The following is a 25,098-nucleotide window of genomic DNA, read 5'->3' as shown; positions in this document are numbered from 1 at the left end:
GGGGTGAAAATTGAAGTTTTTTCTTGAAAATCAAAGGGAAAAAACAGAAGAACAGGAAGAAAGCTGTGTCTGTTCATCTGGGATTAGGCTCGCTCGCTCGCACGCACGCACGGAAAGACTACTTTCTGTTCCCAACCCAAATTAATACATGAATAAACGAATGATGATTATATTTTTCCTCCTTCCTTCACCGACACAGAAATACCCCCCTCCACACTTCCTCACACCCGCACGCATTCTCTCAGCAAAAACTGGTGTGCCCCACTGCCCACTCCATCTCTCTCTCTCTCTCTCTCTCTCTCTCTCTCTCTCTCTCTCTCTTTCAGACACATGCATCATCTCTCTCTCTCTCTGGGGAGAGCTATGGATATGATAAGGGCCGTGTTGGCAGAGAAGTTGCACAGGACAGAAGAGGTCACGCAGCTTAGAGAGCAACAGAGATTTTCTCAACCCTTCCTCTCCCCCTGTTTTTACTCTCTCTGTCACTCTCGATTCATCAAATCCCTCCTCCCCTCATCAGCTTCATATAATAACACCCCCATCCTCTCCCTCCCTCCCTCTTCTTTTATCCAAACCCTAGTCAAGAACCTCTCGCGAGTTCAAAGCACACACCGCAAGCAGTCCACTCAGCAATGCATGTGACCTGTGGTCTTACCCTTCTTCCACGCTTTCTGAGTCGTGGGTCAATCTAGGTCTTTCGTGAAGTCAATTTAGTTTCGGTTTCTTGAACCCTCCGAGTTCACTCAAGAGTCGTTTCGCTGTGTTCGCTCGCTTTTGTCTATCTCGACATGGACAACTACCACCAGTTCAACAGCCACCACCTCGCTAATGGCGATGGGCATTTGCCTCCGGGCTTCCGGTTCCACCCCACCGACGAGGAGCTCATCACGTACTACCTACTCAAGAAGGTCCTGGACAGCAGCTTCACCGCCGAGGTCGACCTCAACTAGTGCGAGCCCTGGGAGCTTTCCGGTAAGACAAATCCTCCGCAGGGCGCCAGCAGCGACGGCAGTTTCATTTCGTACAAGTCTCCTGACTCTGTTTCTTGCAGAGAAGGCGAAGATGGGGGAGAAGGAGTGGTACTTCTCCAGCCTGCGGGACCGGAAGTAACCCACGGGGCTCCGGACCAACCGGGCGACGGAGAAGGACCGGGAGATCTACAGCGGCAAGACGGGGTCGCTGGTGGGCATGAAGAAGACCCTCGTCTTCTACCGGGGACGAGCCCCGAAGGGCGAGAAGAGCAACTGAGTCATGCACGAGTTTCGCCTCGACGGCAAGTTCGCCTACCCCTTCCTCTCCCGCTCCTCCAAGGTATACTACTCGTTTTCACTTCCAGCGTGGTCTCATCGTATCGTTTGGTCGGGGACATTTCGGTCTCTCTGTCTCTCTCCGTGTCTGCCTCCGAGGTGTGTTTTGATTATGCGGTTTTAGTGGTTTTTCTCTTTGAGTTTAATGCGTGTCAGTGATGATGTTAGTCGCATTTTTCGCTGCGCTTGGAAGCTTTCTCGAACCCTGTTGTCTTGCCCTTTAACTGCTTTCATGAAGATCGCAGATGCTCAGTGTATGGAACAGCTAGTTTGTATGCATGGCATGAGAGGCTTCAGTCGAGTTTTGAAGTTTAAAGCGTCGTACTACAAAAAAAATAAAAAAGAAGCTTAACGTGTCGAAGTGGCGTTCTTATTTTGCTGCCTTTTTTTGGATTTATATGTCCTCTCGGAGTTGTGGGGTTTTTTTCTTTTTGCTGATAGTGATTTGCTTATTCTTAGAATTGTAATTGTTTTTAACTTATAGTGATTAATTTCACTTGATGAACATGAGTACTTAGTGTATAGATTGTAGATCCAAGAGTGATGCCACCGGCGATGAGAACTTCTAAACTGTATTTGACAAGTCCATGTAAGTTGCGAGTCATGCTTGGAAACAGCTTTGTAGGATGACTGAATTGAGCAATTTTATCAACGTATTGTTTTGAGTTAGTGGCTTCTAATCGTTAGAATTGTTAAAGATGTTTCATGCTCGGGTTAATGCTAGGACAATTCGCCGAGCACACTTTGTATGTATAATTTTAACTTTGAAATCATTAACTGCACATCTTATGAACAGGTAAATATTAGGTACAGAAACGAGAACGCAAAAGATTAGTTAACTTTTTGGTTCTTATAAGGCAACATCATCGTCAACTTTGCTGGATTTCCATAAAACCCTAGGTTGATCAGAGTGTTCTTACTACCAGAGGCCGGCTCCAAAGAATGACTATTGCATTTATGCTATGTGTGCTAAGGCGCAAAATGGTACCCAATGCAGTTCCCAAAAAGGTTGTCTTTTTTCTCTATGTAAACGGTTTCGGTTTTGCAGGACGAGTGGGTGATCTCCTGCGTTTTCCGGAAGTCCAGCAACGGCTGCGGCGCCACCATCCCTTGTGGTGGCAATAAGACTCGCTTGGCCTCCCACATGAACCTCTACCCAGAAATTGGCTTCCCCTCGGTCTCTGTCCCGCCACTGCTCGATTCCTCTCCTTATACCTCCACCACTGCGGCATTCATCGACCACGTCCTCAGCTCTTATGAGAGCTCAACCCCTAAGGAGCACGTGTCCTGTTTCTCCACGGCTGCTACTGTGACATCCCGGATTTTGACTCAATTTTGGGATTTAATAAACGTGTAATTCGTCAGTGTACTTGTAGTAAAATCTCGCCCGGGAACTGATCACTCCCGGTTATTGTTTTTAAATTAGAGATTTCGTTATAATCGCACTCGATCGAATTTGGCCGTTATTTAGAACCCAAACTTTGGTGTCGAATTTCTCGGAGTTTCGGGACGAATTAAATTGAACGGTGTCGATATTATTGTGGCCAGCGTCGCTATTGCCAGGAATATGTGAAAAGTGGATTTTTGACCGGATGCGAATTTAGACTAGTAGACCTCTCTCGTAGTTTGTTTTGAGTTATTTTATTTTGGGCCTTTTTCCTATATTTTAATTAGGATTTTTCGGGAACCGTTAGATCGTTTTTGGATTCGAATCGTGATCGTTGGATCGCGATTATTACGATTTGACTTTTCCTCTCTCTCTCCTCCCCTCTTTTCCGCCGGTTCCCCCATGCGCCTGACACCCCCATTCCCCGCTGACCAACCCCTACCTACTCTTCTCTCTCTCTTTTCTTTTCTTTTCCTTTTTCTTCCCTTTTCTTTCTTCCTTCTCCCTCCTTCTCCTCCCCCGACGCCACAGCTTCTGGCTTCTGCTTCTCCCTCCGCCCGACCGTTGCCCGCAACTCGCCGTCCGCCTTGCGCCACCGCGAGCCCCGCCGTCGCCGTCGTTGTCGCCGCCCAACAGCAGCTCGCCGCCGTGAGCCTTGCCCAGCCGCTCGTCGCCGCGAGCTCAACTCGCTGCTCGCCTGGTAGCTCGCCGGACCGAGCTCGTCCGTCCCGCGCCGCTCGCCCCGCCCGACCGCCGCCGCGCCGTCAGCCCAGCTCGCCGCCCGGCCGTCGCCCCCCCTCTCAGCCCGCAACTTCTCTCCTTCCTCTCTCTCGTCATCACCACCCCCGGCTGACTTCCCTTCCCCCTCCGCGCCGTCGCCGCCGCGTCACCGTCGCCCCCGCCGCTCGCTCGACCCGGCTGGCCAGCCAGCCAGCCAGCCAGCCAGTAGCCCAGGCCAGCTCAGGCCGCTTGCCAGCCGTGCCTGGGCTTGCCCAAGCCGTGGCCGGCCCGTTGCCCACGCATCCCAGCCGCGCGCTCGGCCGTGGCCCGTTGCCCAGGCACGTCGTCCATCCAGTCGGCCCGTCGCCCAGGCACGTCGCCCGTCCAGCCGCACGTGCGTCCCCGGGCACGCCGTTCGGCCACCGCGCCCGTGCGCCTCAGGCACGCCGTTCGGCCACCGCGCCCGTGCGCCAGGCACGCCGTTCGGCCACCGTGCCTGTGTTAGCCGGCCAGCGCGCTCGTTGGCCCGCGCCCGCGCCTAGTTCGGCACTGTTCACCCGGACCATTTTAGGCCCGAGCCGGTTTTCTCCGGGCCAAAACCAAGTAAGTGACCTCTTATTCCTTATTTAGGACTATGGGTATTTTTAGACTTGTTTAAGATGTGCTTGGTACCGGGTTAGGAATTAAATTAGGCGTGGGCTAATTTGACTGATTGTGCTCAATTTGTGAATTATTGTGGCGGTAATTGTGTGGCTAATTTAGTGATTGACTGAGATAAATAGCATGATTGAATTGTCGTGGCGCTTGTGGGTGAATTGGATTAATTGAATGTGTTGACTTGAATGTCGGAATCGTGAGCTTGTGATTTGAAATTGGGATGATTGTGGGTGCATATTTGTGGCTATTGTGGTGAGTCAATGATTGGCTTATCGTGGCGGTTGTGAGTGGAATTGATAACTGAATGTGACCGACTTGAATGTCGGGTTGGTGAAATATTGTGGTGAGCATGCCTTGAGTTTGATTGGTATGACTTGTGAGAATTTCGAATTGTGTTGTGGTGCATGTGCATGAGACAAGCCCGGATTGATCGGAGGGCTACGGACTTGGGACGTGTTGACGGCGGTCCGTGTGAAGGCATGAATGGCCGGTGTGCCAAATGGATGCGGGCTTGAGACGTGTTGACGGTGGCCCGTTAAAGGTGTGTTGGACCGGGACGTGTTTACGTCGGTCATTAGAATTGAGCCCGGATTGATCGGAGGGCTACGGACTTGGGACGTGTTGACGGCGGTCCGTGTGAAAGCATGAATGGCCGATGTGCCAAGTGGGTCTGAGGCGCAGTGGCGCGGGCAGTGAGAATGGACCTGAGGCGCAGTGGCGCGGGTCGTGAGAAAGATGTTCGGCCACGTATGCGAATTGCGTGTGATTGAATTGGCTGGTTGAGCGTGTGATTGAATTGGCTGGTTGAATTAGTTGGATTGATTGAGTGTAAATATGGTTGGTGTTTGAGCGATTGTGATGTGTTATTTAATTACTATTATTGTATTATCACGTTGTGACTAACGTGTATAGTTGGCATGGGCTTGATGACGAGGTAAGTACAATGATGCGAATTTTATATGTTATGGGGTAGATTGCATGTACGACTTGTCTGGGTACGCATTGGCCTACGTGGGGTATAGGGGGTTGCTTATTGAGACTCGTTCTCACGGTTATTATATAACCATTTCAGATCCGCAACCATGAGTGACTGGAGACGCTGCAAGGGTATCTCGTAGATCGAGGACGGGTCAAGTACTCGGTATTTTGAGTCCCCCCCTTTGTAGAGGAGTTAAGTTTGCGAACCATTGCCCCTTTTGAGGAATGTGATTTTGTTGTTGTGGCCTAGCTTGGGGATTGTCTTTTTGTGGACGTCGTATGTATCTGCCAAGTGTAGGAATTGCAGTTATTATTTCATGCTATTGCTACCCCTTGTCATTATTAATTGTCTGGGTTGTTTCTATTTGTTTCCGCGCGTGCCTAATCTCTGATGTTTGGGTTGGGTCGGCGACGTGCCTGGGACGTCGCATTTAATGATCGACCTTCGAGGGATGATCGCGTGCTCGTAGGGTACGGGGCGTGACAGCTGCCGCCTCCTCGGCAACCCACAATTTCGGCAGCAACCCTAGCTTCCAGTTGGCTCCTCCCACAGCTTCCCTCATCAATACGACTGTTCATATGCCTCGAATCACTGTTCACTGGCTGTGGATTACTGTTCACCGAGCTGTGATGGTCCGATTGGGACGCAAGTTGAATTTTTGGAACCTAGATATTATGACGAGAAAGTCCCGTGAAGGATCGGAATTAATCCGACGCCGTTTGGTTGGAGAAAAATGGGAATTATCGTATTGGATGCATATTTAAATTATTAGTAAATTGTGGTAATTAAGTTGAGCATGCTGTGGCGTGCTTTGTTGGGTACGAGAATGATACCGTTGAGTCCGGCTCGGAGTTTCATGTAAGTGTCGGGAAGAGTCGGTGGTGTGATTTTGTGGTTTGAGTGCAAAAATTACATTCACGAGCCGTGGGAGTACTTGTGCACTGTCTTTGTGGTGAGTCGTTTGATGCGTGTTCGGTACCGTTAGGTCCGTCTTGGAATTTTATGAAAATCCTGTGAAGGGCTGAAAATGATTTGAAAACATTTGAACAAAGAAAAATGTTGTTTTATGCGAAAATGTGCTTTTGTGTGAAAATGTTGATGTGGTGAAGTGTGGGGTGCAAGTGTGCACGGAATTTGAGGCAATGGCATGAGAAAGTGAATGTGGGATCGGACCGAGGCGTGTGATGCTCGGGGTGCGATCGAGGGGCCTGAGGCGTGAACGAGTACGCGGGCCGGATGTGGTGAGTGGTCGCAGTGTACCTGAGGCGTGTACGTTTACGCGGGTCACTGGCGAAGAATGAGAAAGAGGAAATGAGAATGGACGGAATAATGGGATAAGAGTGGTATATGCGCGTGTTTACATATGACAGGATTGAGTTTGAATGATGTTGTGCGCATGTTTGAGCCTGGCAATATTATTTGTTGTGCCTGCAATGTGATGTTTCAGTGTGGTGATATTGAGTGTTTGAATTTAATTAGCGCTCATGGTGCATTGCATTGCATAACATGGACACGCATTGTGTATGCCGAGAGTGAGGTATGTGATGAAATTGTGTGAGAATGCGTGTCTGCCATGAGGATGTGATCACCTAAATTGCCCTGAAGCGTTATACGCTGGGTTCAGATAATAATAAGTTGTGTGATCACCGAAGGACCTTTGGGTCGTGACCTTCGGGTCGATACCGTCCTCATGCACTTGGAAGCAGGACGATGCCCGGTACGTCCGGAAGACGACCATCCTCATGCACTTTGAAGCAGGCTTTGGTTCGTAAGGAGATCGAGTGTTGCGCCTCATGCACTTTGAAGCGAGGCTAGAGACACTGGGCCGGATCGATTCTTTGCGCCTCATGCACTTTGAAGCGAGGCTAGACGCACCGGGCCGTTAATAATGTGGACTCGAGTCGTAATTAATAATAAATTAGGAAATTGCCAGTGTGCCAGTGTGGGCCAGTGGGCCGGAGAATGCGTATGACATGTAGACGACATTTGCATGCATGGAACATGCATAGACTGGCATGCGAATGTATGAGAATCGGTGCATAAACGTGTGATTGACATACGTGTGATTATGCGTGCCACGCATGTGCCGTGATTATTGTATGTTGATCTGCCTAACCTGCATGGTCAGATAATTGTCTGAATATTGTGGTATTGTGATTTGAATAATTGTTTCCAGTCAGGAGATTGTATGCTAGTCTAGCCTAGGTTGGGTTTAGGGGTGAACTTACTGAGAAGTGTTCTCACGGTTGTTTCAACCAACAATTTCAGAACCCCGACAGGACCCATGAATCTTCCGCCACCGCCACCAGAACGTTTTGGAGTCCTTAGTGGATGGGACGGTATAAAGGGACTCAGACTCAGAGGACAAGGAATCAGACTCAGAATGGGTTTTTGGCGAGCACCATTTTTGGAGTAGTAGTAAACCCAAGTTTTCATCCTTGGAGTATCGGTTTTTGAGAAAGGCGATATGCATGTACATGTATGGGACAATTTATAAATGTAAATATTATGGTATAAGAAGGAAATGAAAAAGATATGTATATTCTTCCTGATTTTTCTCCCCAGTTTTAATTGTCCGGGTTTAATTGTTGATATCCGCTGTGGTAGTAAATCTCTGATGGCGAATTTGAGGTCAGCGATATTCCTGGGACGTCGCTTGAATCGCCTAGAGGCGGTGTCGCGTGCCGTAGGGGTTCGGGGCGTGACAAAAAGTGTGCTTTCATATGGACAAGTTCCAAAATGAACGGATATTTTGAATCAACTGAATGATGGTAATCGTGTGACTCCATTAGAGAGCTAGAAGTACCTGCTTCCACGCAATTCAATCGAATGTGAGAACCATTTTACCGAGAGTTCGCAGGTTGTCTGCAGCCTCAAACGCTTCCCTCACTTGTGTGATAGGGAACGTTTTAGCAATAGGTATGCGCATCCATCCGGCTCCAACTAGCTTGCTGATCACCTCTAAACTAGGGCGGGAGGACGGCCGGCGTATAGTGTGATATACTGCCGCCATACAGAAGATTAATATTTTTGATGAAGTGATACGGTCAAGTGAAGATCATCAAACTAGCTGGACACCATACCTATTCTAAGATTTTTGTAGAGATCTGCAATCAACTCCGAGTTATCTCTAAATGGGTAAATCAAATTATCAGGATGATCCAGTGGAACATTCTCCTGCAATAGAGGTTGACATAAGTTTCAGCTTGAAACACTTTGCGAAAAGAGAAATCATACAATTGCGTTTAATTTTACCTTGAGATTGACATAGCGTCCTCCTCTTTTCAGAAGACTGAGGCCTATTATCTCTCCTCTTTTCAGAAGACCAAGGCCTATTCTCTCGGTCCTTGCTGCACCGATTGTATCGAAAACAACATCAAATTTCTCTTTAACTGCCAATTGGATGTCCTGTCAAGCAAAGAGTAATCAAATTTCCGCTTAATTGCCAATGATGAAAGCAAACACACAATGACATACCTCGCTCAAGCAGTCAACTGCCTGGTTAGCGCCAGCTGCTAACACTAGAGCAATGTTTTCACCACGACATGTGGTCACGATGTGGCATCCGTGAGCCACAGCAAGCTGAATTGCTGAATAACCAATTATTTCGTCACCGCCCACAATGAGCACCCTTTCTCTACCAAAAGGAAACAAGGTCAAAATAGACAGCTAAATGGATTTCCCAATGGGAAACAAATTGATTTCACTGGACATGCAGTAGAAATTCAGAATGTACCCGATTTTCATCTTAGCAAATTCTAGTAATGCCGCCCACGCAGTCATGGCAGGATATGGAATCGCTGACGCTTCCTACAAGATTATACATGTGAGGCCACGATGCTCTTTCAATCAAAAACTTCACAAAAGAACTCGCTAATGTGTCACAAATAGGAAAGTTTGGGGTTTTTGGTGTCACAAAAAAAGGTCGGGGTAAATGTGTCACAGAGGGTAAATTTTGAGGTTTTTTGTGGCATTTTCCCTTAAAATAATGAAATGTAGATTGTATGACCACAACAGAAGTGCATTTTCAAGGACATAGATGTGCTCAGAGGAAGAACAACCTTGAAACTACCAAAAAGCAATAGTAATTTTGTTACATTCCTTTCCTAGATAGCACATCTAATATTTCGTCCCAGGAAGTATTTGAAAGTTTAAAACAGGGTTTCTAGAGAGTAAATCTGCCAATTTCACAGAGTATCGGCAACAAGACAAGAATATACTACACTAAATGTAAATGCACCAGTTCAATGATAAAGCTTCAGTCTTTGTCCAACTTAAACAAGCATAACAGAGTATTCCCAAACTTTCCTATTTGTGACACATTAACGAGTTCTTTTGTGAAGTTTTTGATTGAAAGAGCATCGTGGCCTCACATGTATAATCTTGTAGGAAGCGTCAGCGATTCCATATCCTGCCATGACTGCGTGGGCGGCATTACTAGAATTTGCTAAGATGAAAACCGGGTACATTCTGAATTTCTACTGCATGTCCAGTGAAATCAATTTGTTTCCCATTGGGAAATCCATTTAGCTGTCTATTTTGACCTTGTTTCCTTTTGGTAGAGAAAGGGTGCTCATTGTGGGCGGTGACGAAATAATTGGTTATTCAGCAATTCAGCTTGCTGTGGCTCACGGATGCCACATCGTGACCATATGTCGTGGTGAAAACATTGCTCTAGTGTTAGCAGCTGGCGCTAACCAGGCAGTTGACTGCTTGAGCGAGGTATGTCATTGTGTGTTTGCTTTCATCATTGGCAATTAAGGGGAAATTTGATTACTCTTTGCTTGACAGGACATCCAATTGGCAGTTAAAGGGAAATTTGATGTTGTTTTCGATACTATCGGTGTAGCAAGGACCGAGAGAATAGGCCTCGGTCTTCTGAAAAGAGGAGAGAGAATAAGCCTCAGTCTTCTGAAAAGAGGAGGACGCTATGTCAACCTCAAGGTAAAATTAAACGCAATTGTATGATTTCTCTTTTCGCAAAATGTTTCAAGCTGAAACTTATCTCAACCTCTATTGCAGGAGAATGTTCCACTGGATCATCCTGATAATTTGATTTACCCATTTAGAGATAACTTGGAGTTGATTGCAGATCTCTACAAAAATCTTGGAATAGGTATGGTGTCCAGCTAGTTTGATGATCTTCACTTGACCGTGTCACTTCATCAAAAATATTAATCTTCAGTATGGCGGCAGTATATCACACTATACGCCGGCCGTCCTCCCGCCCTAGTTTAGAGGTGATCAGCAAGCTGGTTGGAGCCGGATGGATGCGCATACCTATTGCTAAAACGTTCCCGATCACACAAGTGAGGGAAGCGTTTGAGGCTGCAGACAACCTGCGAACTCTCGGTAAAATGGTTCTCACATTCGATTGAATTGCGTGGAAGCAGGTACTTCTAGCTCTCTAATGGAGTCACACGATTACCATCATTCAGTTGATTCAAAATATCCGTTCATTTTGGAACTTGTCCATATGAAAGCACACTTTTTGTCACGCCCCGAACCCCTACGGCACGCGACACCGCCTCTGGTCGATTCAAGCGACGTCCCAGGAATATCGCTGACCTCAAATTCGCCATCAGAGATTTACTACCACAGCGGATATCAACAATTAAACCCGGACAATTAAAACTGGGAGAAAAATCAGGGAGAATATACATATCTTTTTCATTTCCTTCTTATACCATAATATTTACATTTATAAACTGTCCCATACATGTACATGCATATCGCCTTTCTCAAAAACCGATACTCCAAGGATGAAAACTTGGGTTTACTACTACTCCAAAAATGGTGCTCGCCAAAAACCCATTCTGAGTCTGATTCCTTGTCTTCTGAGTCTGAGTCCCTTTATACCGTCCCATCCACTGAGGACTCCAAAACGTTCTGGTGGCGGTGGCGGAAGATTCATGGGTCCTGTCGGGGTTCTGAAATTGTTGGTTGAAACAACCGTGAGAACACTTCTCAGTAAGTTCACCCCTAAACCCAACCTAGGCTAGGCTAGCGTGCAATCTCCCGACTGGAAACAATTATTCAAATCACAATACCACAATAGTCAGACAATTATCTGACCCTGCAGGTTAGGCAGATCAACATACAATAGTCACGGCACATGCGTGGCACGCATAATCACACGTATGTCAATCACACGTTCATGCACCGATTCTCATACATTCGCATGCCAGTCTATGCATGTTCCATGCATGCAAATGTCATCTACATGTCATACGCATTCTCCGGCCCACTGGCCCACACTGGCACACTGGCAATTTCCTAATTTATTATTAATTACGACTCGAGTCCACATTATTAACGGCCCGGTGCGTCTAGCCTGCTTCAAAGTGCATGAGGCGCAACACTGATGTCCTTACGAACCAGAGCCTGCTTCAAAGTGCATGAGGATGGTCGTCTTCCGGACGTACCGGGCATCGTCCTGCTTCCAAGTGCATGAGGACGGTATCGACCCGAAGGTCACGACCCGAAGGTCCTTCGGTGATCACACAACTTATTATTATCTGAACCCAGCGTATAACGCTTCAGGGCAATTTAGGTGATCACATCCTCATGGCAGACACGCATTCTCACACAATTTCATCACATACCTCACTCTCGGCATACACAATGCGTGTCCATGTTATGCAATGCAATGCACCATGAGCGCTAATTAAATTCAAACACTCAATATCACCACACGCTGAAACATCACATTGCAGGCACAACAAATAATATTGCCAGGCTCAAACATGCGCACAACATCATTCAAGCTCAATCCTGTCAGATGTAAACACGCGCATATACCACTCTTATCCCATTATTCCGTCCATTCTCATTTCCTCTTTCTCATTCTTCGCCAGTGACCCGCGTAAACGTACACGCCTCAGGTACACTGCGACCACTCACCACATCCGGCCCGCGTACTCGTTCACGCCTCAGGCCCCTCGATCGCGCCCCGAGCATCACACGCCTCGGTCCGATCCCACATTCACTTTCTCATGCCATTGCCTCAAATTCCGTGCACACTTGCACCCCACACTTCACCACATCACCATTTTCACACAAAAGCACATTTTCGCATAAAACAACATTTTTCTTTGTTCAAATGTTTTCAAATCATTTTCAGCCCTTCACGGGATTTTCATAAAATTCCAAGACGGACCTAACGGTACCAAACATGCATCAAACGACTCACCACAGCATAGTGCACAGTACTCTCACAGCTCGTGAACAGTAATTTTTGCACTCAAACCACAAAATCACACCACCGACTCTTCCCGACACTTACATGAAACTCCGAGCCGGACTCAACGGTATCATTCTCGTACCCAACAGCACGCCACAGCATGCTCAACTTAATTACCACAATTTACTAATAATTTAAATATGCATCCAATACGATAATTCCCATTTTTCTCCAACCAAACGGCGTCGGATTAATTCCGATCCTTCACGGGACTTTCTCGTCATAATATCTAGGTTCCAAAAATTCAACTTGCGTCCCAATCGGACCATCACAGCTCGGTGAACAGTAATCCACAGCCAGTGAACAGTGATTCGAGGCATATGAACAGTATTCGCAGCCCCTAATTTTCTGAATTTCCAATAAATATTACCCGAATTAATTCCTAAGGCCCGCCATAAAATTTTCACCCCCTATCCATGTAATTCCGCACCTAATTTCATACTGATTTCGTCCGAATTTACCCGTCGATACCCGAAGTCCTAAATTAGGTTGAGGCGCGACTTACCCGCGTTCTAGACTTCCTTGGCTAGAACGGAAAGCGGCGGCCCTTAATCGGGGACAACAGTGACGACGTACAACTTCCGGGTGGCGGCGATCGGCTTGGACGGCGATGGCGTGGCTTGCGCGTGGCCGAGGGCCTCACGGCCAAGAGAGAGAGGGAGGGAAATAGAGAGAGAGAGGGACGGCAGGAGGGGGTGATGGTGGCGTACGGCGGCGTGGACGGTGGCTTGAGGGTGGTCCGGTGTGGTGGCGGAGAGCGGCGGCGCCGGCGGTGGAGAAAATGGCCAAGGAAGAACTCACGGTGGAGGAGGGGAAACTCACGGCCAAAAAAGAAAAAAGGGGGGGGGGGGGGGGGGAAGTCCACGAAGGAGAGGGAGAGAGAGAGGAGAGGGTCTTATCTAGAAACTTTGACCCAAAAAAAAATATCTAAAGCAAAAATGACTAAAATACCCCTTCTTCCATAAGCATGCCCTTTGTTAATCCTTAAGGGCAAAACAGTCAACTTCTTCGTTTCTTGTCCAAATTGAATTTTTCCGAAGAATTTGAGCACACCAAAAATTCACACGTGTCACGTACAACGTCGTCCTAATGTTCCGGCGTGACTTCCTAATTTTCCGGTGTCCAATTTGGACAAAAATTTCATAATTAAATTCTATTAAACGCAACTCGAGCGTTTCTCAAGCTAACGGGCGGCTTGCTGGGGAAACTCGCAGAATCGACTCATGACTGATACTGAATCGAGTCACGTGCAAGTCCGTTCGATGCGTGACGATCTCGGTTGTCATAAAAATCGCGAAGATCAATCACTTGATCCGAGGGGTACGATCGTTCGGTATAATTTCGGAATCATTCGTCAAGTCGTTTCGTTGTCCAACGGAATCACCCGCGATCCACTACTAGGACAGTGGCGAACTGACCCATAACTATCCTTGGATCGGCCAACAGTGGGTCAAAATATCACTTACGCGATTTAATGGTCGAAGTCCATTCACGGTCGAATTTTCTTTAGTCGCGCGAATTTAATTCCCCTATTAGCTTTTCCCTAATGGTTAGCATTCCCAGGAATGATCAGTTCCGGGCGAGAATTTACTGCGAGCACATTTCATAAAACTCAATTATTCAATAAATCCCAATTGGTGGAAATTTCGGAATGTCACACTTTTTCCTGATTGACTAGATAGAACATTTTATATCATTCCATCTCCTTGGTGAATGGAATTATTGCCAAAACGGTTACAAACTAGTGTTCTTAACTTGTCCATATGAAAGCACGCTTTTTCCTGATTGACTAGATAGAACATTTCATATCATTGCATCTCCTTGGTGAATGGAATTATTGCCAAAACAGTTACAAACTAGTGTTCTTGGCATGTCCAATTATTGAAACGCAACAGAGACATCTCAAAGGTGCAATAACTCAAAGAGGTCCTATAAATACCAATGTCGACGTTATGGCATTGCTATCTTACTCATACGAGACCGCAAGATGATTGAATACAGTGACGCACATTTTGTGCATTGATGAGCACACCGAATCGTGAGGAAGCTTTGGAAGCTATCTACAAACGACATTCAATGCCGTAGCTCTTCGCTGAGAGATGTAAGGCATCTTCTCGACACGTGAATCTCATTATGTCCATGATCAGAAATTTATTATGAGTCATAAATTCTTTTCTAAGAAAATGGCAGCTATGGTTGTCCCCCAAGATTCATCTTACGAGGAGCAACATTAACCGTAACTTCCCTCCACATGAATCTGAAACTTGCTATATTTCTCAAATACATTGTCGTGCGAACCACTTGAAACGGTCCTATTCAATGCTGTGATTGCGGACCACTTTCCAGCGCATGCATCATACATACGGATTCCAACTTGCATAATATAATACTGGGAACTCTTACGCAGTACAGTTTACGTGCTGGCACAACAACAATCCCTCAGGTATTAACACTAAGCTATTTAAAAATACCCCAATACCAAACACACTTCCCTAATAATAACTTGACCTTAACAGACAGCACACATAACACACATAAAGAAAGTTAACTTAGAAACCCTAGCACGCATGCAGTGCGACATCAGAAGTTCCACATGCAGTCAAGCTCCGATGAGCCCAATCCCGTACAGTTGCCGAGGTCCGCTGCCGAGGTCATCATCCAGAGATGACCAATTCCCCAAAGAGCTTGAAATCGAACCGACCAATTCGCCGATTCCACCACTAAGATGCTGGTTAGCTGAGAAGAAGGCAGCTGGAGATTCTCCTGCAGGGACCTTAGGCTCGGGAAAGCCGAGACGCTGATGCTCCTGAAGAGTCGGGCCATTGGGTCAGTCGTATTGATCAGGGAAGCTGTGGGAGGAGCCAACTGGAAGCTAGGGTTGCTGCCGAAATTGTGGGTTGCCGAGGAGGCGGCAGCAGCCGTGGAGAAACAGGACACGTGCTCCTTAGGGGTTGAGCTCTCATAAGAGCTGAGGACGTGGTCGATGAATGCCGCAGTGGTGGAGGTATAAGGAGAGGAATCGAGCAGTGGCGGGACAGAGACCGAGGGGAAGCCAATTTCTGGGTAGAGGTTCATGTGGGAGGCCAAGCGAGTCTTATTGCCACCACAAGGGATGGTGGCGCCGCAGCCGTTGCTGGACTTCCGGAAAACGCAGGAGATCACCCACTCGTCCTGCAAAACCAAAACCGTTTACATAGAGAAAAAAGACATCCTTTTTGGGAACTGCATTGGGTACCATTTTGCGCCTTAGCACACATAGCATAAATGCAATAGTCATTCTTTGGAGCCGGCCTCTGGTAGTAAGAACACTCTGATCAACCTAGGGTTTTATGGAAATCCAGCAAAGTTGACGATGATGTTGCCTTATAAGAACCAAAAAGTTAACTAATCTTTTGCGTTCTCGTTTCTGTACCTAATATTTACCTGTTCATAAGATGTGCAGTTAATGATTTCAAAGTTAAAATTATACATACAAAGTGTGCTCGGCGAATTGTCCTAGCATTAACCCGAGCATGAAACATCTTTAACAATTCTAACGATTAGAAGCCACTAACTCAAAACAATACGTTGATAAAATTGCTCAATTCAGTCATCCTACAAAGCTGTTTCCAAACATGACTCGCAACTTACATGGACTTGTCAAATACAGTTTAGAAGTTCTCATCGCCGGTGGCATCACTCTTGGATCTACAATCTATACACTAAGTACTCATGTTCATCAAGTGAAATTAATCACTATAAGTTAAAAACAATTACAATTCTAAGAATAAGCAAATCACTATCAGCAAAAAGAAAAAAACCCCACAACTCCGAGAGGACATATAAATCCAAAAAAATGCAGCAAAATAAGAATGCCACTTCGACACGTTAAGCTTCTTTTTTTTTTTTTTTTTGTAGTACGACGCTTTAAACTTCAAAACTCGACTGAAGTCTCTCATGCCATGCATACAAACTAGCTGTTCCATACACTGAGCATCTGCGATCTTCATGAAAGCAGTTAAAGGGCAAGACAACAGGGTTCGAGAAAGCTTCCAAGCGCAGCGAAAAATGCGACTAAGATCATCACTGACACGCATTAAACTCAAAGAGAAAAACCACTTAAACCGCATAATCAAAACACACCTCGGAGGCAGACACGGAGAGAGACAGAGAGACCGAAATGTCCCCGACCAAACGATACGATGAGACCACGCTGGAAGTGAAAACGAGTAGTATACCTTGGAGGAGCGGGAGAGGAAGGGGTAGGCGAACTTGCCGTCGAGGCGGAACTCGTGCATGACTCAGTTGCTCTTCTCGCCCTTCGGGGCTCGTCCCCGGTAGAAGACGAGGGTCTTCTTCATGCCCACCAGCGACCCCGTCTTGCCGCTGTAGATCTCCCGGTCCTTCTCCGTCGCCCGGTTGGTCCGGAGCCCCGTGGGTTACTTCCGGTCCCGCAGGCTGAAGAAGTACCACTCCTTCTCCCCCAGCTTCGCCTTCTCTGCAAGAAACAGAGTCAGGAGACTTGTACGAAATGAAACTGCCGTCGCTGCTGGCGCCCTGCGGAGGATTTGTCTTACCGGAAAGCTCCCAGGGCTCGCACTAGTTGAGGTCGACCTCGGCGGTGAAGCTGCTGTCCAGGACCTTCTTGAGTAGGTAGTACGTGATGAGCTCCTCGTCGGTGGGGTGGAACCGGAAGCCCGGAGGCAAATGCCCATCGCCATTAGCGAGGTGGTGGCTGTTGAACTGGTGGTAGTTGTCCATGTCGAGATAGACAAAAGCGAGCGAACACAGCGAAACGACTCTTGAGTGAACTCGGAGGGTTCAAGAAACCGAAACTAAATTGACTTCACGAAAGACCTAGATTGACCCACGACTCAGAAAGCGTGGAAGAAGGGTAAGACCACAGGTCACATGCATTGCTGAGTGGACTGCTTGCGGTGTGTGCTTTGAACTCGCGAGAGGTTCTTGACTAGGGTTTGGTTAAAAGAAGAGGGAGGGAGGGAGAGGATGGGGGTGTTATTATATGAAGCTGATGAGGGGAGGAGGGATTTGATGAATCGAGAGTGACAGAGAGAGTAAAAACAGGGGGAGAGGAAGGGTTGAGAAAATCTCTGTTGCTCTCTAAGCTCCGTGACCTCTTCTGTCCTGTGCAACTTCTCTGCCAACACGGCCCTTATCATATCCATAGCTCTCCCCAGAGAGAGAGAGAGATGATGCATGTGTCTGAAAGAGAGAGAGAGAGAGGGAGAGAGAGAGAGAGAGAGAGAGAGAGAGAGAGAGAGAGAGAGAGAGAGAGAGAGAGAGAGAGAGATGGAGTGGGCAGTGGGGCACACCAGTTTTTGCTGAGAGAATGCGTGCGGGTGTGAGGAAGTGTGGAGGGGGGTATTTCTGTGTCGGTGAAGGAAGGAGGAAAAATATAATCATCATTCGTTTATTCATGTATTAATTTGGGTTGGGAACAGAAAGTAGTCTTTCCGTGCGTGCGTGCGAGCGAGCGAGCCTAATCCCAGATGAACAGACACAGCTTTCTTCCTGTTCTTCTGTTTTTTCCCTTTGATTTTCAAGAAAAAACTTCAATTTTCACCCCGCCCTCCTTCTGTGCATGGATCAATAAAAGCTGTTTCGTATCTCAAATGTGTCAGCACAGTACAGCATTTTATTTTCAGGAAAGAAACATTACTATCAAGCCGGGGCAGATGTGGCAAAAAAATATTTTGCGAAATTGTCGCATTATTGAGATGGATTGAAGAAATAGGTCAATAGCTTCGCTATTTATAATGACAATAATGAGAAAATTATTTTAGACCTCTGCAAGTTTTATTGCTTTGACTCCCAACTTCTTTTTCGAGTTTCCGGCTCGAGTTGAATTCGAGTATCTCCAAACTTACGTTCGAAAAATTATTTTGTTCGTAAAGCTCACAAATCGAATCGAGTAATTGTATCTTAAAAATTCATTTATAAGCAATTAGATAGATGAGAAAAGTTTGTTTTCCATTCTTTTTCCGCTTTTAAGTATTTGAGTACAACTGTGTAAAATTTATTGAAAACGGTCTCAAACTTATTGAAAACTTAATTAAATTGAGCTCGAGAAGTCAAGTTCGATGGAGCTTCAATAAGCATCAAGCATTTAACTTGAGTAGACTTTGAAAATTAAATCGCGATTATTCATTTAATTAGACAGGCTATTTTTGACACTCGATAAACTTAAACATCTTATTTATGTATATCCACTCATAAACTGGACTTAGTTACCTTATAGCACTATTTAAGTGAGTATAACAAACTCGTGAAATTCAAAACAAACTAATTGTACATAATAAACATATAGAGGTTATATCTTAATTATAATTTGGTTGAATTAAATTTGATCGACGAATGGGCAACTCGCTATGCCACTTAGGCCCGAGTGGATAAAATGGCAACACGTACGAGGCTGCGCAAGTAATTTCCTTTATCGACTTGGTTCGCTCATCTTGGCACACTCAGACTCAGCAAATTTCTCATAGAAAGAAAAATAGACATAATTCGATAAAAATAAAAAAACTCTGGTCCAATCCTTACTCCACCTTGAACTTTTTTTTGTTTAATAAAAATCACCAACTTTCACTCTAGTCTTAAATTTGTCGACATGTCGGAAAATTTGTCGCTGATTTCTTCAAAATTATCAACATCATGGCTAATTAGAGGTTCACCAACAGTATTTGCGTTCATCAACAACCCGTAAAGGCTCATGTTGATAATCTTGATAAAATCTGTGGCGATGTTTGGACAAGTAGGCAGATTCAAGATTAGAGTGAAAATTGAAGATTTTTATTTAAATAAAAAAACTTGGGGCAAAATTGGGATTGGAGCTGATATTTGGAATTTTTTTTATAGGGAATTAACCCAAGGAAAAATATAACATTTTTTAAGTATGGGCGTGCCTCAACAAAGGACGAATATTAATCAAGTTTAGTTCCAATTCTATAGAAAAACCCACACATAATTTCGACATTATCCATGCGGTATTATTGTCCAATGAACATGTTGATTTTGTTTGTTAACCGTTGTCCATTGGATAGTTTTCTCGATACTTTAGGCTTTATATATAAATTTAATTTTTAAAAAGAAAAGAAACACGAGACCTTATCTTCCTGGCCAAATAAAAAAAATCATTTTTTCTTTGGCCAAATGGTTTGAGATTTGGAGCGGAAAAATGACACAAATGAATCATAAACCCTGGCATAACATGCGACGTCAATTCTTTTCTCGCGCTGTTGCTATTTACTCTAATGATCATGCACCCAAACGCAATTTGCAATGCCTAATGTGCACATGGACCACCTTGAGTTGTACCGTAGCAAAGCAGGCGGTGAAAATCGAAACTTAGGATTTACCCGCTACGCTTTTGTAGGCTCCGTGCTTGGCCTCTTTTTACTTGTTTTCTTTGCTAAGCTGCAATTCACGGCAAGCATGTGAAAATCCGTGCGGCACGAACAAAGTATAGTCTCATATTAATTTTGGTCTCGCTGGAGAGAGATGTTAGGAGGCACACGTGTTCTATTGCTGAGGATGAAGAGTTCGATTCCATCGTTAATATTGTCTTCCACGTGATCAATGGCGCGCGAGATTGAATGTGCACAATTTGCCTAAGTCCTGGTAACGAGCCTCGATGTGTCTCGAGCGGCTTTCGCTTTTGCTTTTACTGTTTCGATCGTTTCGTTTTACCTTCCACGACTCGTGAAATTGTAATCTCATTGGGTATTCGACATCGGGTACTTCTCGAGATCGTCTCTCGAGCGCTAACAGAGAAGAGAAAGGGTAAAAAACAAGGGAGCCAAGAATGATTCTCCACGTTGTCTCGCTTTGTCTGATTGATTTCATCTGCATTTATTCCTCGGTGAAATGGCCGTGGTCGTAAGGGGAAAAAATCGATGGTGGGTTTCCTAATGCTGAAACGAAACAAACCACGTCACTCCGCCACATCTTTGTCATGCGACCCCTTCCATCCCAATCAAATATGGCAAAAAGGGTCTATTGCTTTCGACGAAATCATGGCCATCGTCGTCGCTATTTGTCCCCACGAAGTCCCTCCCGCCTCTTCCCCCAAATTGCACGTACTCAAAGTTCGCCCAGATTTGCCCGAATGTCCACACGAGAACAGTGTACAGACACGGAAAATGTCGTGCTTAGCAAGACTGATTTGTAAAATTGGTACATTGCTGGAAGTGTCGGGCTACTTATTTGCACATGGTCCACTAATAGTCTAAAACTTCATTTAATAAACCTATATTTTTTAATGTAAAAAGCTACAAAAAACCCTAAATCATACATACTGGGACACATGTATCCTAACATTTTTATCATGACACAAAAAACCTTAAATTTGTACCCATACGACATATTTATCCCATATTTTTTTTTGGCGCAAAAAACCTTAAACTTGTATCCTTGAGAAAAATTTAGGATAAATGTGTCATTTTAGTTCAAATCCTCAAGTTACTTAGGGCGTGCATGGTAACATTTCTGTTTCAGAAATCAATTTCTGACTAGAAATAGATTTTTTTATTTCTATTTCGTGGACGAGTTTTTGAGCAAAAATATGTGTTTAATAACGACACAATTTTTGTTTCCGAAATATAAATTCATTTGATAATGACACAAAATTTCTTCCTTCCGAACGGTCGGCGGTGGATGGTAGGTGGCAGCAGGGGGTGAAGAACGATGGTCGGCGGCGGCGATCGTCGGGCAACTGCGGATGACAGCGGCCGGCGGCGAGAGGTAGCCAGAGTCTGGCGGTGGAGCATGGCGGCCGGATGCAACCTGTGTCGAGTAGTGGAGCACGGCAGCCGGCGGTGGAGGATGGTGGTCAGTGGCGGGTGGCCCCCGGCCACCCGAGGGGCGATCGGCAGCGGGAGGCGACGGGAGGCAACCGGCGGCGAAGAGTGGCCGGAGGCCACCGGCACCGGGTGGCCTCCAGCGTCGGGTGGTGGAGCACGATAGCTGGCGGCAGTGGGCGGGTTGCGGTCGGCATTGGGCGGCGGTGAACGATAAAGGATGGCGGTGGGAGGAGGCGGTCAGCGAAGGACACCAATGGGAGGCGGCCAGCGATGGCGAGAGGCGGCCGACAGCTATAGCGAGCGGCAAGAGAGTGGCTGGCTAGTAGCGAGTGAGAGCGATAAAAATAGTTTTTATTTTTCATTTCTATTCTAGAAATAGAAAAATAAATTTTTTTACTTATAATTTCTGTTCCAAACCTATTTCTGGAATATAAATTTATTTTAGAAATGGAAAAATGAAATTACGTTACCAAACGGATTTCTGTTCCAAATCTGTTCCTAAGAATAGAAAAATAAAAAAAATAGAGAAACAGAAATAATTTCATACGCGCCCTTAACGATCTCACGAGATGCACATTTATTTATAGCGGAGAGCTCGAGCGTTCATTGTAGAGACCGCTCGAGCTCTACTTTAAACTCACATTTGGAGGTGTCTACAATGTAGGTTCACTCAAATTAGCAGCATTTGTGACTTACGCCGCACCAATGTGATTGCAAGAAAAAAAAAAATCCTATCGAAACCGGTTATTGCTCCATCTTTCTAAGAAAAGAAGACAAACGACAAAACAAATGCCGCCCTTTACGATAGTATTCAATTTTATTCCGACTTTTTAATCCTATTAGGGAAATAAGCCACCTTTCAAGTCTATTTCAATTGCATCTCAGACCCTCTAGCACCATTTTTCCAAGGAAATATTCAGTTAGATTACTTTTCCAATTCTAATTTTGCCACGACTTTCATTTATTGTATTTCGCATGATTATATACTATAATCTTTTGAATTATTTCCATAAACATGATGTAAACAGATTAGGCTCATTTAAATACAGTACGAACTCGATAGGAATCTTGTAAAGACATGATCCCGAAAGGGGAAATTGATGATTAAACTATGGTGTTGGGAGCGAATCCGATCATGGAATAAATTTGATATGCTTTTATAAGGCGTGGATTTATTTCAATAGCTTAAAAACGCGGGGATGAGATTGAGAATGGAAAGAGTGTTGAAAATAATATATTTTTTTTATCACAATAGGCCAAAAAATAAAATAACTTGGACATTTTCTAGCAAATAAAAGGAATGACCAATTTTTTCTTGATATTAATAAGGTAAAAAACACAAAAAAATCTCAAATTATTGGAGCCGTAACTAGTGGTGGCCACGGTTCGGAACCGGCGGTTCCGGTTCGTGGCCAAGTGTGAACCGGAACCGGAACCTCCTCTGGCGAGGTCGAGCCTCGCCAGCCTCGCCCAGCCCAGGCGAGGTCGGCCTCGCCCAGCCCAGGCGAGGGTCGGCCTCGCCCGACGCCGGCGAGGGTCGCCTCGCCTGAGGCCGGCGACCTCCGCGCCGGCCCCGGCCATGGCCGGCCGCGGAGGAAGAAAAAAAAATAAAATATAAATTATAATTTTAAAAAACAGAAACAAAACAAGGAAAAAAGACAAAAGAGAAAAAGGAAAAACAGAAAAGGAAAAGAAAAAGAAGAAAAACAGAAAAGGAAAAACAGAAATGAAAATAAAAAAAATAAAAAAAATACTATTCTTGTGATAGAACATTATTCAATATAAATTGTGATTAAAATGTAAATTGTACTCAAATTTTGGGACAAAAAGACAAGAGAGAAAGAGAGGGCTTCAACTTAATAAATTATCATTAAACACATTACAATTCGTTACATCGATCTTAAAAAAAAAAAGGAGTACAATATATATACCCTAAAATTATCCCAAAACCTAAGCATTCCGTGCGCAGGGGACCAGAGGTCACATATCGTCGGATTATATTTCGATTTCTCTAAGCTCACGTGAGCGTACCCGGTATGAGAAACAAGAGTTCCCGAAATATTTGCCAACTCCAATAGTTCTTTTACCCTCAATCGTCACTACTCGTTCCAGTACCGATACTGGTGGCGGTAGTATCTCCGTCGTTAAAGAATTCGGATTCATTATTCCGATCTATCTCTTGTTGCCGGTATTGAGCCTTCGTCCAATCAGCAACACAAGCTTGCATCTCCACTGATTCTGGATCTAATCTTGAACGATGTTCGTTCAAAATATTACCTCCGGCACTGAATGCTTGTTCGACCGCAACTGTGGAACAAGGGGTTGAAAAAATCTGTTTTGCAATAAGAGAAAGGATTGGGTATTGGCTTGCATGCCTCTTCCACCAATCCAAAATTAAAAAATCTGTACCACCTTCGGCTTCAGTAAACTCAAATAAAATGGTTAGATAACTCTCTAATTCAGAAATATTTCCCATTACTCCCTTTTGTTTTTTTTGTCTATGTAATAAAAGTTTGTACCCTCTACTAATTTTACCTGTATTGTCATTTTGTATCTCCTTAGATTGAGAAGATCCAATATCACCTAAATTATATTTAGTATAAAATTCATTATATAATTCTATTACTAAGTTTTTAACCTCACGTACTATGGTTGTAACATTTGTCACATCATAATGTAAACATTGATAATATACACGCAAAAAATCATTTAAGCCATCCAATTTGCAACGTGGATAAAAAATACAAGCAACTAAATAAATAATGGGAATTTCACTATAATAATGAAGCCATTTCATTTTCATTGCAACTATAGTATGTTGTAATTCAACATCATTTTCATATTCATCAAAAGTTCCGACAATATTAGTACACTCTACTAAAAATAAATGTGTAGTAGGATAATAAACACCGGACAAAGTATAAGTTGCATCATTAAAAACCTTTAAAACATCTAAAAATTTTTGGCAAATATGACACTCTTGTGGGTATAAATTAATCTGAGGTATATTATTAAAAATGAATGCACATAATAAATCTTTATATGGTAAACATTCATTAAGCAAATGGAAAGTAGAATTTCAACGAGTTGGAATATCTCTTGGAAATTTTTTTGGCTTTACGCGATTTTCTCTACAAAATTTACCCCATTCTTTCATTTTTTGGGGATGTTTCCATAAAAATTGAATCGCTGTTTTTATTGGTTGAAGAAAAATATCAAGAGTTTTCAAACCATCTTGTACACATAAATTCAAAACATGACAAGCACATCTAATGTGAAAAAATTTTCCGCCAAAAGCAGGTTTACAAATATTTTCTAACTCGGCAATTGAAGCGGTATTTCCTGCGGCATTATCAAAACCAATTGAAAAAATTTTGTTAAGCAGATAATATTCTTCTAAAACTTGCCTAATTATTCTATAAATATTATTTGCCGTATGATGATCATCGAAAACTCTAAATGCAATAACTCTTTTTTGAATAGTCCACTCGTCATCTATCCAATGACATGTTATGCCCATGTAAGAATGATTTTGCCAATGATCACTCCAAATATCACTACCTATATGCACGCATCCATTAAATTGCATAAAAAATTTTTGTAAATCTTTTTTTCCATTTTTGTAAAGATCTTTAATTACTCGTTTAATTGAATTTCTAGGAACACGTTTTGCTTGTGGAGCACATGCTTTTTGTACAAATTCATTAAAACCAAATCTTTCTCCAAAATTAAATGCTAAATGCTCAACGGAAATAAATTTGCCTAATTCTTCCTTATAAGTTTTTTCATTAAAACGAAATAAAGGGGAAGTGTTAGGATTGACGTACCCGGAAATTTGTGTGATCGGGAACGTTTTAGCAATAGGTATGCGCATCCATCCGGCTCCAACTAGCTTGCTGATCACCTCTAAACTAGGGCGGGAGGACGGCCGGCGTATAGTGTGATATACTGCCGCCATACAGAAGATTAATATTTTTTATGAAGTGACACGGTCAAGTGAAGATCAT

At 44.4% G+C, this 25,098-nt stretch overlaps 2 protein-coding genes and 2 pseudogenes across 2 annotated transcripts; 2 read left to right on the top strand and 2 right to left on the bottom strand.

Annotated features, from left to right (window-relative positions):
• Positions 1 to 644: 644 nt before the first annotated feature.
• On the top strand, positions 645 to 7,250 carry LOC130139681 (protein CUP-SHAPED COTYLEDON 2-like; annotated as a pseudogene).
• Positions 7,251 to 7,871: 621 nt separating this feature from the next.
• LOC130139680 (uncharacterized) lies at positions 7,872 to 8,833 on the bottom strand. Its single transcript, XM_056317207.1, has 5 exons — positions 8,787 to 8,833; positions 8,528 to 8,687; positions 8,306 to 8,458; positions 8,134 to 8,227; positions 7,872 to 8,053 (listed from the first exon to the last, which is right to left on the bottom strand). Exons 1-5 carry the CDS (start codon positions 8,831 to 8,833, stop codon positions 7,872 to 7,874), a joined length of 636 nt encoding a protein of 211 aa, XP_056173182.1.
• A 633-nt stretch (positions 8,834 to 9,466) lies between these two features.
• LOC130139679 (uncharacterized) lies at positions 9,467 to 10,183 on the top strand. Its single transcript, XM_056317206.1, has 4 exons — positions 9,467 to 9,513; positions 9,613 to 9,772; positions 9,842 to 9,994; positions 10,073 to 10,183. The coding sequence occupies exons 1-4, from the start codon at positions 9,467 to 9,469 to the stop codon at positions 10,181 to 10,183; spliced, it is 471 nt and encodes a 156-aa protein (XP_056173181.1).
• A 4,690-nt stretch (positions 10,184 to 14,873) lies between these two features.
• On the bottom strand, positions 14,874 to 17,177 carry LOC115665212 (protein CUP-SHAPED COTYLEDON 2-like; annotated as a pseudogene).
• Positions 17,178 to 25,098: the final 7,921 nt, after the last annotated feature.

Source organism: Syzygium oleosum, unplaced genomic scaffold (assembly GCF_021117445.2).
Source record: "Syzygium oleosum isolate NSW1041296 unplaced genomic scaffold, Sole_v2.1 Sole_v2.13, whole genome shotgun sequence".
In the NCBI taxonomy this organism is placed as follows: Eukaryota; Viridiplantae; Streptophyta; class Magnoliopsida; order Myrtales; family Myrtaceae; genus Syzygium; species Syzygium oleosum.
The sequence above is the reverse complement of the archived record's forward strand: the minus strand, read 5'-3'. Positions and strand labels throughout refer to the sequence as shown.